This window comes from Ambystoma mexicanum, chromosome 3p, assembly GCF_040938575.1.
Source record: "Ambystoma mexicanum isolate Mex_15411 chromosome 3p, UKY_AmexF1_1, whole genome shotgun sequence".
NCBI lineage: Eukaryota > Metazoa > Chordata > Amphibia > Caudata > Ambystomatidae > Ambystoma > Ambystoma mexicanum.
In genome coordinates, this window is record NC_090925.1 from 932,089,240 (window position 1) to 932,101,907 (window position 12,668).

The window sequence follows — 12,668 nt, forward strand, 5'->3', positions numbered from 1 at the left end:
CGGGTCATATCCTCATCTGAGCCACCACTGGAGAAGTTCCAGTTGTTCGGTTTCGGTCTACTCTTACGTTGGTATTGGCGCCCCGTTGGTTGTGCATTGCTGGTGGTTTGATTGCTGTTTCTCTCAGCTTCTTCATAGTATTGATCAGTGATATATGGGTATTTCTTCTCATGTGAGAATGCTGCAATATCTTTTTTCAATTTTATAATTTTCTTGTTGTTGCGTCCAAAGCCTCCATACTTTGAATCACTATTCATATGGGATTGCTTTTTTTAGCATTTGTTTGATAAGTCACACAAAACAGAAGCGAAAGTATTAAAGTAGACAGATCGACTTCCAGGAGAACTGTGCATCCAATTTTAAAGATTAGTAAAACAGTGAGTGAGGACAGGGCGAGTATTCTCTTCTATCCCCTAACCTTGATAGGTGATACATCAGCGCACTACCAGGGTGAGTAATATCAAACTGAGAGATAATGAGTTTTTCTGTAGGGACAGTGAGTAAGTTGTAAGGAATTGAGATTGAGGAATAAATTGAACAAACCTATTCTGTCTCTTATGTATTATAACCTTAAATGGGTTGAGACAGGATTGCTAACCGGTCGACTTTAGTTGTGATTAACTAACCTTCTACTACACACATACAAAAATGAAATACTAAAATTTAAAAGTACATCCGTTGAAGTACCAAACCATTTGTGTGTGTTGCCGCAGAACTTTTTTTATAAAAGTAGCACAAAAAATGTAGACATAACGTACAAAATAGACAATACTACTCCTGGACCTCTCAGCTGCCTTTGATCTGGTGGATCACAAAGTCCTCTGCAGTCGCCTGGATTCCGACGCCCATTTCTCTTCGGAAGCCATTGCATGGATCAAGTCATTCTTGAGCGAGTGAACGATGAGAGTCTTCTCCCCCTCAGCAGCGGCAGAACCCGCCCCTATCTTATGTGGTGTTCCCCAGGGCTCTTGTGTATCCCCAACTCTATACAATATCTTCACCAAGCCCCTGTTTGATGATCTGGACCGTCTTGGTATCACCTACACTAACTATGCAGATGATACACAGATCCTCCTCCCGCTTTCTGGGGATCATTCTAAAGACACGGAATTGGTGAACAATGTATACCTTATCATCCAGGCATGGATGGCCACTCACAGCCTTTGTCTAAACGATGATAAGACAGAGTTGATTATCCTGGGTACCCAAGCCAATATCAAAAAACTAGGACAGGAATTCTCCTCATTCAATATAGATGGGAACATCATCCAAGTATCCAAAGATGTAAAAACCCTGGGATTCTATCTTGATTCTACCCTATCACTTGATAAACAGCTAAAATCCCTTGCCTCCTCCACGGCCTACACGTGCAAACTGATAAGAGCTGGTAAACCGTTCCTTTCCAATAAGAGTTGCCTAATCCTGGCCAGAGCCTTAATTCTCTCCAGAATTGATTATTGTAATGCTCTATACTCTGGAGCTAATAAAAAAATAACCCAAAGACTACAAACATTACAAAATAATGTCCTGAAAGCAGCACTAGGCATTAATAAAAGATCCCATATCTCTTCCGCCAGACGCCATCACAACTGGCTGACCACGGAGAACAAAATAAAACTCAAGATGCTATCCCTGACCCACAAAGCCCTTAATAACTCTGCCCCTAGTTACCTGACTGACAAATTCCACAGGAGAACATCTCTTAGACCAACCAGAGTTGTCAATTCTAATTGCTTGACAATACCGAACTTTAGACTCACTACTATTTGAGGAAATAGCTTCCCGGTAAAGGCTGCTAAAACTTGGAACTCACTACCACAAGACCTTAGAGCGGACCTGCCCTACCTTTGTTTCAGGAAAAAAGTCATTCAACTCCTTACCTCGACTGAACTCAGTTGACCGGTGTTACCTACCTCCTACTGGTATTAATCACTAGACCTTCACTCTATACAGCTGTAATTCTGATTGACCTACTTGAATCTGTATATTTTGTGATTATTTGTGTGACCTTATTGTATTTTCCAATGTACATTTTGCTATGATGTAACCTTGTAAGTTTTGCATTTTCTTGCCACTGCACCCTGCTACCCCTGGGTTTGGCGCACAAAAAAAGTGAATAAAACAAACAAACAAACAAACAATGAAGATTCCATATGGTTTGAATTAGCTCTCTACCTTATAGCAGAAAACAAATACGAAATTACTGACCCCTTAATACTTTGCAGTTACTGCACTGCAAAACTTGACAACAACCAAACACCTTCACGTGCTATCACAAATAACTTGGAATTATTCCCACTACCAAAACCCCTGCAACAACTCAATTTATATGAGAGCATAATAATTCATACAGTGCACCCATTTCAAGCAATAATACGCCTTCAACCAAAAACAGCAACATTACCTCGCTCTGAATTAGTGAAAGGCATTCGTGGCAAAGTAGTTTATTTACCATTAGATCTGAAAGAAAATGTACACATTCTGGGAGTGCAACATCCATTAGATCAATCTTTAATTGTCTTAGTAAATGGTGTACCTACAAAAGACAAAATAAATTGGCAACAACTCGTGGACTTATATAAAGTTAGACAAGCCTTGCAATATCTAAAAGACAGTGAATACTACAAAGACATTTTTATTGAACAAAAGCTGAGGGAAACCACTGAAATAATTCAAGAGTCACCAGAAACTGGTCAATTTCAACTTCTAGATCCTGCTACAGTATCCAATATTTTAGACCATTAAACAATCCATCCATTACACTCTAAAGACACCATAGATGATACACTGGAAACATACCAAATGCGACAACCCAAAGGATCACCAATCAGCATATGGGAAAAAAGTATAGAAGCATGTGCGTTTCCTCTACTCTTTCCTACTGGGAAAGGAGGAAGGTACGATGATAGACCCACTCAGATAACAGCATCAGAATACCACTCTTTACTAATGTATTCTGAAGAACCCAGATTTAGACAAAATGTGGAATACATATTCACCTACTCTTTGAAAGTGAACTAGCAACTCTATGCTACGGAGTTGCACACACATTGAAATCAGTTACCCATTTTCAAAATATGTCAGCTACGCAATTACTACAAAAAGTGCAAGAAAACAATGAGGTTCTACAATCAAACATTACCAATATTTTAGCAAACATGTGTGGTACAAAAGAACACTGGTTCCGACATCACAGAGATGTAAGTCGTATGATAAGAAACCTTGGCCCACCCACTTGGTTTGTTACATTAAGTTGTGCAGAATATGCATGGGAAGATTTATATGATTTCCTACGCATAGCAAACAAAAACAAAACAAACATAGATATACTAACACCTGGAGAACTCTGCTCTCTAGATCCTGTTAATGTTTCAAGATATTTCCATCATCGCTTCATTGCTATGCTACACTTTATTTGTAATAATGCAACACTTCTTTTGGAGAAAAGAATACCAAGCCAGAGGAGCACCACATATCCACATGCTTTTATGGATTAAAGATGCTCCAAAATTTGGTCAAGACAGTGATGCCACTGTTTTACAGTTTATAGAAAAATACGTCACTTGTGAAATTCCTTCACAAAAAACAAATAGTAACCTTCATGCACACATTTTACAATTTCAAAGACATAAATGTGGGAAATATTGTCGTCACAAATATAAAAACAAAGGGAAATACTACACCAAATGCCACTTTGGTTTCCCTAGACGAGTTACAACAGGTCAAGTAAACAACTTCACATGTTCAGTTAAACATAGTGTCAAAGTTAAATGACCTATGAACACATATTACATAAAAAGAACACAAGAAGCAAAATATATCAATGTTTACAATGCAATCATTGCCCTCCTATGGAATGCAAACATAGATGTGCAGTACATTGCAGACAATTCCACTGCAGTTGCATGATATGTCAAAGCCTACTTAACCAAAGCAGAAAAAACAGAGCTTCAAGACCTCTGGGATGACTTATCTGACAAAACACTGTCACAGAAATTGTACAGTTTAGGCATAAAAATGCTCTCTCCTAGAGAATGTGGCTGCTATGAAGCTGCAGACCGTTTAACCGGTACTGCTTTGTATGGAAAATCTGAAAATATAGTATGGCTAAGTCTTGGTCCTGCTAAGTGTAGAAAAAGAGTTCTCAAATCATATGAGGACATAGAAACAATAGCCAAAAATGGTCCCAACAGCCAAGACATTTTGAAAAACAATTTACTAGACACATACAACCCAAACAGGAGTACCACTTTGGAAACCACGTGTCTATACCACATAGCCCAAAACTTCACATACAAAAATAATATAAAATCAGATGAAAGCAAAGGTAGATACAGAGTGACAAATTGGGAAGGCAGCTTAGTGAAACTTACTAAATGAAGCTTAATTAATCATATCAAATTGTCATTAAAAACTCCTCAACATAAAGAACTATATTACATGTTCCTGCTACAACTTTTTAAACCATGGAGAAAAGAAGAAGAGTTACTAGATATCTATGACTCCTCTGAAGACGCTTTCAAAGCAAATGAAAGTACTATAACAGATGTAAACTTTACACAGTACAAAACAATGTTGCACAATGAACAGCAACACAGAGAAGAACTCCAGGCCCAACTAGATGAGGACACTCCGACAGTAGTCAACCTTCTGTAACAGGAAGCCAAGAACCACTGGGACAGCCATTAATAGCAAATGAGGCAGAATTAGCTATGACAGAAGTAGAAAACTCCATGTGTCACTATGAACAAGCTACAGAAGACTTCACTTACTGAAATCATAACTGAACAATGAGCAGCGTAGCATTTTCCAAGAAGTAACAAAACAAATTGAACATGGTGTACAACATGAAAATAAAAACCGTACCTGCCAAAACTACAAACCTATACTACTATACGTCAGTGGTCAAGCTGGTTGAGGCAAAACATTCTTAAATCAAAATCATCAGCAAGTTCCTTCAACAATTGACAAACAACAAACTGTCAGCTGTTGTAACTGCCCCCACAGGTTTAGCTGCCTACAACATAGGCGGTGTCACTTTAGACCGATTACTACTCCTTCCAGTAGAACACCAAAACAAATTAGATTGTCAGAACTTGCTACAGAAGCTGCAATGGAACTACGCAGAGTTTTGAAACAAATGAAAATGCTACTAATAGATGAAGTGAGCATGGTCTCCAACCTAATGTTGGCTTTGATTCACCTCAGATTACAAGAGGTACTCAAAACAGATTACGAAGAGCTCTTTGGAGGAAAACACATTATTGTTTTCGGAGATCTTCTTCAATTAACACAAGTGAAAGGTGAACCTATTTTTAAAACCTTAGGGCACAAACTCTGCTGTAAAACTCTTGGCAGCATAGGAAATGTCAACCTTTGGCTACATTTCCAATCCAGAGAATTAACAGAAAACATGCGCCAGTCTACAGACGTCACATACGCCAACATTTTAAAAAGTATTAGAGTTGCTGTACTATCTAAAGAAGCACAAGCAATATTAAAAACCCGGCACATCCATGCACTTTATGGCCATAACTCATGTGCTACTGATGTCATGGAACAATTAGCACACAAAAATGTCAAGTGTATGTCCTTGAGGCCAACTCTTGCAAGCTGTTCAACATTGTTTCATTGAATTTTGAAAAAAGAAATGCAACCAATAATTGAAATTTGCTCCACAGACAAACTGGATGTACATGGTATGACACTACCTATGTGTCAGCAAGCCACAACAAGACTAAATACCTTAGTCACGGCTGGTTTGGAGAAAATATTAAAATTATCTTTAAACTGTAGGGTAATGCTTAAACATAACCTTGACGTGGAGCAAGGACTAGTTAATGGAGCACTTGGTGCAGTTGTTGGCTTTCAAACATACCCACGTGACAACAACATTCAGTTTGTCAATATTCTCTTTGACAAACTATCAGAAGTTAAAAGGATAGGCCGCTCAACAGCCTGCTTCCTTCTTTTCAAAGACATGTATGTACGCACAATTTTCTCTAACTCTAGCATACGCAGTCACCATTCACAAATCACAAGGTCTTACCCTAGATAAAGAATTGATAGATATTGGGAGCACAGTCTTTAAAGAAGGCATGAGCTATGTAGCACTATCATACATACGTACACTTAACAGACTATTTCTTATCAACTTTGATGCAATTAAAGTAAATGCTGATATTCCTTGCATTCTAGAATACAATAGACTACGTTCACTGTACACCCCCATCTAAAAACCTATCCTGTTCCACAAAAAGCAAAACGTTGTAAAAGAAAAACTACTTCAAACAGAAACGATACAGTAAAAGAAACTAATACTTCAACAAGTACCACAAGCAAAGAAGAATCTACTGCTGAAAGTAACTCAAGTACTTCTTCAAAGAAGCAACACACACTCCGAACAAATGACTTGGGCACAGAACTGTCAGTCAGGTCCATTCAAATTTTCAAATATAACTGGTGTAGATTGCTATGCAAATGTAGCATTAAATATTCTCTTCCAATTGCCACCAATTATTGACAACATTTACTTACACAATACAGACCAATTGTGTTTGCAAATGTTAGTCCTTCATAGAAAGGCAACCAGCAATCCTGACAACACCTACAGTGTTCATGGAATAAGTCAAGAATTGGACTACTGTGCTGGAATGGTCAAATTCACTATAAACTCACAAGAAGATCCACACACATTTCTAATGTTCTTACTACAAGTACTGGAAAACAAAAACATACCTATAAATGAAATCGTTCAGATTTCATACATGTGGAAACATACATGCACTCTCTGCAGCCATGTGGCACAGGAACAAATCCCTAATGAACGCTTTGTGTATTTATCCATACCTAACTGTGAATCCATTCAATTTCAGCAACTTGTACAAAAAGCAAACCATGGCATATTATGTACTACCTGCAATTCAGATAATCACTCAACCTTACAAATACAGACATATAGTAAATAAGTAATAGTAATGCTTTTACGTTACAATGCAGATGGTACCAATAACAACTGCAAGCTGACTGGATTCACACATGGTCATGCATCACTTGGTAAGAAAACCTTCACAACAATAGGTATAATCTACCACGCAGGAGCCACCACCAATGCATGTCACTACACTGCATATATAAAAAAGAATTGTGGATGGTTTGAATGTAATGATAGTACCATTACTCTAAAGCAGAGATTACCAGCAAATCTTATAAAGGCTTATTTAAAATGTTTAAAACCAAAATGTAATAACTAATCTGTGCAAAAACATTAACAAAACTTCAATTAGAAAATTATAAACCGTTAGAATACGTCAACAGGTATCTAACTGCCCCAAAAATCTGCAACAACCCAACAGGTAGAAGATTAGCAAGAAACAACAAATAAACACTGTAGACAACGAAATAAATATATTGTACCATAACAAAAAAGTTTATTTTTTTAAATCCAGCATGGATTCCTTTCCCCACAGAGCCATGATTTAATAAACAAACACAAAAACTGAGCAAATTGCACAATACACTGGTTTGAAATATAGTACTTCTAAAGTACTAAATATGAGGGTCAAAATAATGCAGAAATGTCTATTATGCAATGCAATAACTCATTATGAACTACCTACACTAACATATGATCTTTTCTTTTATCACAGAGATTGAAAAAGAATGTCTGCTCCAGTTACCCAAGTCATGAAAAAAAACATCCAATCACAAAAAGTCAAACAGTAAGTATATAATAATTCAACTCACAAATAATGCTGCATAACACAACCATTCAAGCAAACATCTAACCATACACCACAATCCAAAATAGTTACTTCCATGGATATGTTATACTGCAGTGCTTGTTACCAAACTCTACAATCTTAATTGCATGACTTAGCCAAAACTTCACATACAAACTCTACAAATCAAACAGTACACAAACTTTTGATTTGTGGATATTTGATGGATGTTTGATTCTATGGGTGTGCTAACACACCCATAGAATCACATATTTTAACTGTGGTATATGGGCTACTTATAGGGGATATTAATTACAATCAATGCTCTACTAACAACCCAAAACCAACATCATACTAAAGTAAAATAGCTAGTAGTGCATTTATTATGTCCGCGGACAGCCGCGGTGGCCGCAGACATGGCGAACACATCAGGGGCACCTGCCACTTAAACAAATACAGTATTTCACCCATCTCTTACTCCCCAACCCTCCCCAAGCACTCCTGCACACCAACACACTCCCCAAAATTGCATTTTGCCTCTGTTCGCCACCGCGCTTGTCCACGGATCCAAGATGGCGGGCGCATGAAAACAATTTGATGCACCTCACACTTCACCCCAGCCAATCGGTGAACACGTTGCGGAGCGAACAGGGAAATGTGTCTGCAGAGCGGACATAGATATCACTAATTTTTTTAGACATACTTTTTGCTCATTTAAAAAAAAAACTACAGGACAGATTTCTACCAAATTTACAAAAGCATGCTTCGGACCAAGCCGCTGCTCCTGCCGCAAATTTGGTGCAAATCCGTCCAGCGGTTTGAGCTGTAGGTGTGAGCAAAGTTTTTTACCCATTCACACTATGGAAAAAAAAGAAATTTTGGGACCCCCCTATAACTTTGCCCGCCCCCCGGGCCAAACCTCAGTAAACTTTGCTAAAAAAATCAGAGTGGGCCATATACTTTTTTGCAAGGTTTGGTGAGGATTTGTCTAGGGAGAGAGAAGTTATAAGCCACCCAAAAAGAAATGTAACCATAACTACATGGCCACTACCGCAGGCCATGTAATATAGGATCTGAGTAATGCAATCTTCGCAATTTGCAATATGACTTTTGCACTATCCCCTTTATTCCGTTTAGCAAATTTGTATGATTTGTAACCTTTTAAAACAAAACTTTCGATTGAAATGTACATTCTAAATGAGTTGATAAATAACTGTATTCATTCAAAGATTTGGGCTCTTTTAAACTGTGCCCTCTACCACACGTCTTCAATGGAACATGCGTTGCAAAGGTAACCAACATCACAATGCAAATTATAGGCATGTGTACATCAATTAGGCCAGTGGTAGTCAAACATTTTTGTGCTGCTCCCCCCTTGAGTGAAAATATTGTTGCTGGGCTGCCCAGGTGCCATATTGTCTTAGATTTTCTATTAAAAGCAGTCACTGAACTCCCTTTGGGAAGAGGCTCAAGCCCACCCCGTCTACGCCTCTCCTGATATCCCTTAGGTACCCTTAGGGAGGTGGGGGCAGCCACACAGTTTGAAAACCACTGAATTAGGCAAACAGCAGCAACGGCTCCTCTTTCCAGCAACCTTACCTGTTGTGCACGAGGAAGTCCACAATGTGCAAAGAGGTTCGATCCGACAGCAACACTGCGAGATGGAGAAGGGTTTCCCCGGGCTCCTGCGGACCAGAAAGGGGGAGGCTGTGGTCACTGGCAGCTGTAATTAGCATACGTGAAACAATGTGCCATTGGACATCGTGCTGCTCTTTCACAACCAATGAAGCACCGCTGCATGTACAAACGACATCCTGCAGTTCATTAAAGTATTCTGCAGCGTACCACCACACTATCCTCAATCACAACCACCAACTGTGCAAATGCATCAGGCATACACACAACTATAGATGTATTGCTAATGTGTTGTGGCACCCGTTTCAGCGGAATTATCTGAGGCGAAATGTTTACATGGCACTTACATTACTATAGAAAAAGGTTGCACTGCTCTTTCCCTGGGAATCAAGTCCATTTCCCATCGTGACATGTGAACATTGCTTCTAAAAATGAACTCAACAAACCTTCATATAGCGAACTTTAGTCAATAGTGGTGAAGGGGTTCATAGCAATAAACTGGTATGTCGTAATGTACGTTTAGTGGGGTCCCTTTTAGAACACATTTCTTTTACATGTCACATCATTTTTCATAGGCATACGTATGTTGTGCTGAAATGGTGCATGCTTTAAAACGGTGCAAAGATTTCTTCAGGAGAATTTGTCTAGATCTATGGTTCATTTGGGGGATAATTTCCATGTGGTCTATACATGATGCCAGACCTTTAAGGGTGGCTGGCCTATTGACGTGCAGCCTTCATTCATTGTGAACACAGCTCATATCAAGCTGGACTCCAGAAGTACAAGGATCCCCCCTGCTCCTCATGGATCTTTCACAGTAGTATTGTCTTGGGCTACTGGAGTTCACTACATTTGAAAGGCAGCTCTACTTTTTCTGATTTTGCACATTTAGAAATACTGAAAAATTGGTTTAGAATTTTTTAAAAACATTCCAGAACCTCCATCCAGGGGTATTGTGTAACAGAATATGTTGCCAGTTAGGCTTCAACTTGGTAAGGGCGATTGTTTGACTGGAAAGTGCTGCATGCAAGAAGATTCCTTCAGACATCATTCGCAATTCGCTGCACCTGTGCACATGTTTCATTCCCCAGGCTATGAGATATGTGAATGCCTGCCATTTGCCATGTTACGGTCTCCCAAAGTCCTTTGAAGAGCTGGGCCTGGAAGCCATATGTCATGCACGTGTAGCTAAGTTTCAATTCAAAGGATTTGTCATGAGAAGATGGTGCAGCAATTAAACTTTGTTTAAAATATTGATGGAAATAAAATGAAATCCGGGCCACAATGTTCTCAAACCGAGATTCTGGAATCTCAAACATCTTGATTATAAGGTTGCATGCCAAAACCTAGCCAGCAAGACAGGAATAAGAGTGACAGGTAACCATAAAGAAGGTGTGGAGAGTTCTCAGTCCAAATGCCCTGGGTATGCGTCCTTTTGCCTCTCAGCACACTCCCGCCCCCACCCTCCCATGGAGATCCGAAGACACTGGATGCCTGTGACACCAGCTAGCATGCCTTTGCGGGATCCGCTGGTCTGACATTTGGATTCAATATCTTTTTTGGGCCCCCACACACATGGGAAAAGTCAGTGAACTCACAGTAAAAGTCTGTGGGAGACCATAGAAAAGTTTTAAAAGCACACAATCCAACTCAAAGCCCATGTAAGGCACTTTCTAGTTATGCAACAGGAAACACACAGCACAGGCAGACAGACAGAATCAGCCCCTACCACTACAGAAGCCAATGCCAAGGGTATGTCTGGATTCAGATAACCCCAGTCACCAAATTACAATGAAGGGGGTCTCCTTTCACAGGGTGCCATTCCCCCGCCCCCACCCCCAAGAGTGCAGCCTGCAGAACTTATAATAACTTGACAGGCTAGGATATCAGGTGAAAAGGCAGGAGCAACCAGCAGTGCTAGCACCATAATATTTCTCCCTTGTACCCAACTCCTACCTAGTTTCCGATGTAGACTGCGGGTAAACCTAACAAGGTACTAAATACTCCTACCAATGAGGTTGTAGCGCTTCAGGCAACTACGTCAAAGGGTAGTATAGACAGGATGACAATTTTCTTGAAGGATAGACCTGACCCGTGCTGCACGAGGGCGCAATCTAAGGGGATACACACGTTGGGATAATATATATCCAGTTTTTGATGGAGAAGGCAATGTCCAAGTTCTGTAAGTCCAAACCAGAACGATCCAATATTAATCCAATATCAGGTGAAGAAACCACAATAAATGAAAAAATACCAAAAGATCCTTAGAGGCCACAAGTCAATGATTTAAACAGGGAACCCAATGCACACACGTTCCAAGAATAGAGACTGAATAGAAAGAAAAAAAAAAAACAGAAACTCTCCAAAACGTCACAGCAGGGATTCATTATAATTATATAATTGGTTATTTACGTGTTTAATACCCAGAGGTTCCTAAGCGCGGACTCGGGGATCGAACCTGTGTTGCTCTGCTCGTCTTGCTTCCAATCCGACCGCGTTGCTCCTGAGCTATACTCCCAAGATGGGCAGAACAAAGGAATCCAAAAGACAACGAAATTCCAGGTGTCACAGCAGTTAAGAATACAGCCACTCAATTAAGGATACACAGGAACAGGTCAAAATGCCATTAATTCCATCAAGCAGCCAGACCAAGCATCACAGCAGATAAGAGGTAAGGCCTAGCGTTAAGATGGATTTCTGAACTCTGTCCTGGAGGGGCAGTAGTTCAGAAGGCCAGCCTAGTTTCTTGGAACAGGGTAACCTCTGGACAAGCCAGACCAAACAATGTAGCGATTGCGGCGGTCAAGACTAGGTCTCAAGAGGGGTGAGGGTGACTGAAAGCCCGTAATGAGCACACAAAGCAAGGACACTTACAAATTACTCCAAGCAGGTGTTATATTAAAAATATAGACACATTTATTACAAGGCCTTTGTAACATTGACCGTAGCGAGAAATCACAAAAAAACTCAAGTAAACCAACACATCACAATCAAATACAATATATATACAATTACCAACGAGTCTAATGAGTTAGATGCACGAAATGTGCAGACCACCTAGATGGGGAGGAAAACAGGCAGTGCGAATAATAGTTAGACCCAGTCCGCCTTCAGAGGCACCTAACTAGCAGGAAGTCCGAGCCCTACGAAGAGTGGAGCCTTGTGCTCAAAAGTACCTGCACACGCTGGTGCCAACGGGCAAAGGTGAGTCTCTTCGAGGGAATCAGGCAGTTCAGTTCGATGAACAAATGAAGATGAACAGAGCTCTGCGACTCAAGCGCATCCTCCACTGTGGGCAGAAGCAGAGCGCGA

The 12,668-nt window shown here is 40.0% G+C and overlaps 1 protein-coding gene across 1 annotated transcript in view; it reads right to left on the minus strand.

The window, feature by feature from the left end:
• LOC138581134 (arf-GAP with SH3 domain, ANK repeat and PH domain-containing protein 1-like) overlaps window positions 1-12,668 on the minus strand; it is a 1,625,721-nt gene that overhangs the window by 543,533 nt on the left and 1,069,520 nt on the right. The window contains exon 19 of the mRNA XM_069652230.1: window positions 9,321-9,406. Coding sequence (XP_069508331.1) covers window positions 9,321-9,406 — 86 coding nt within the window. The remainder of the gene's footprint in view (window positions 1-9,320; window positions 9,407-12,668) is intronic.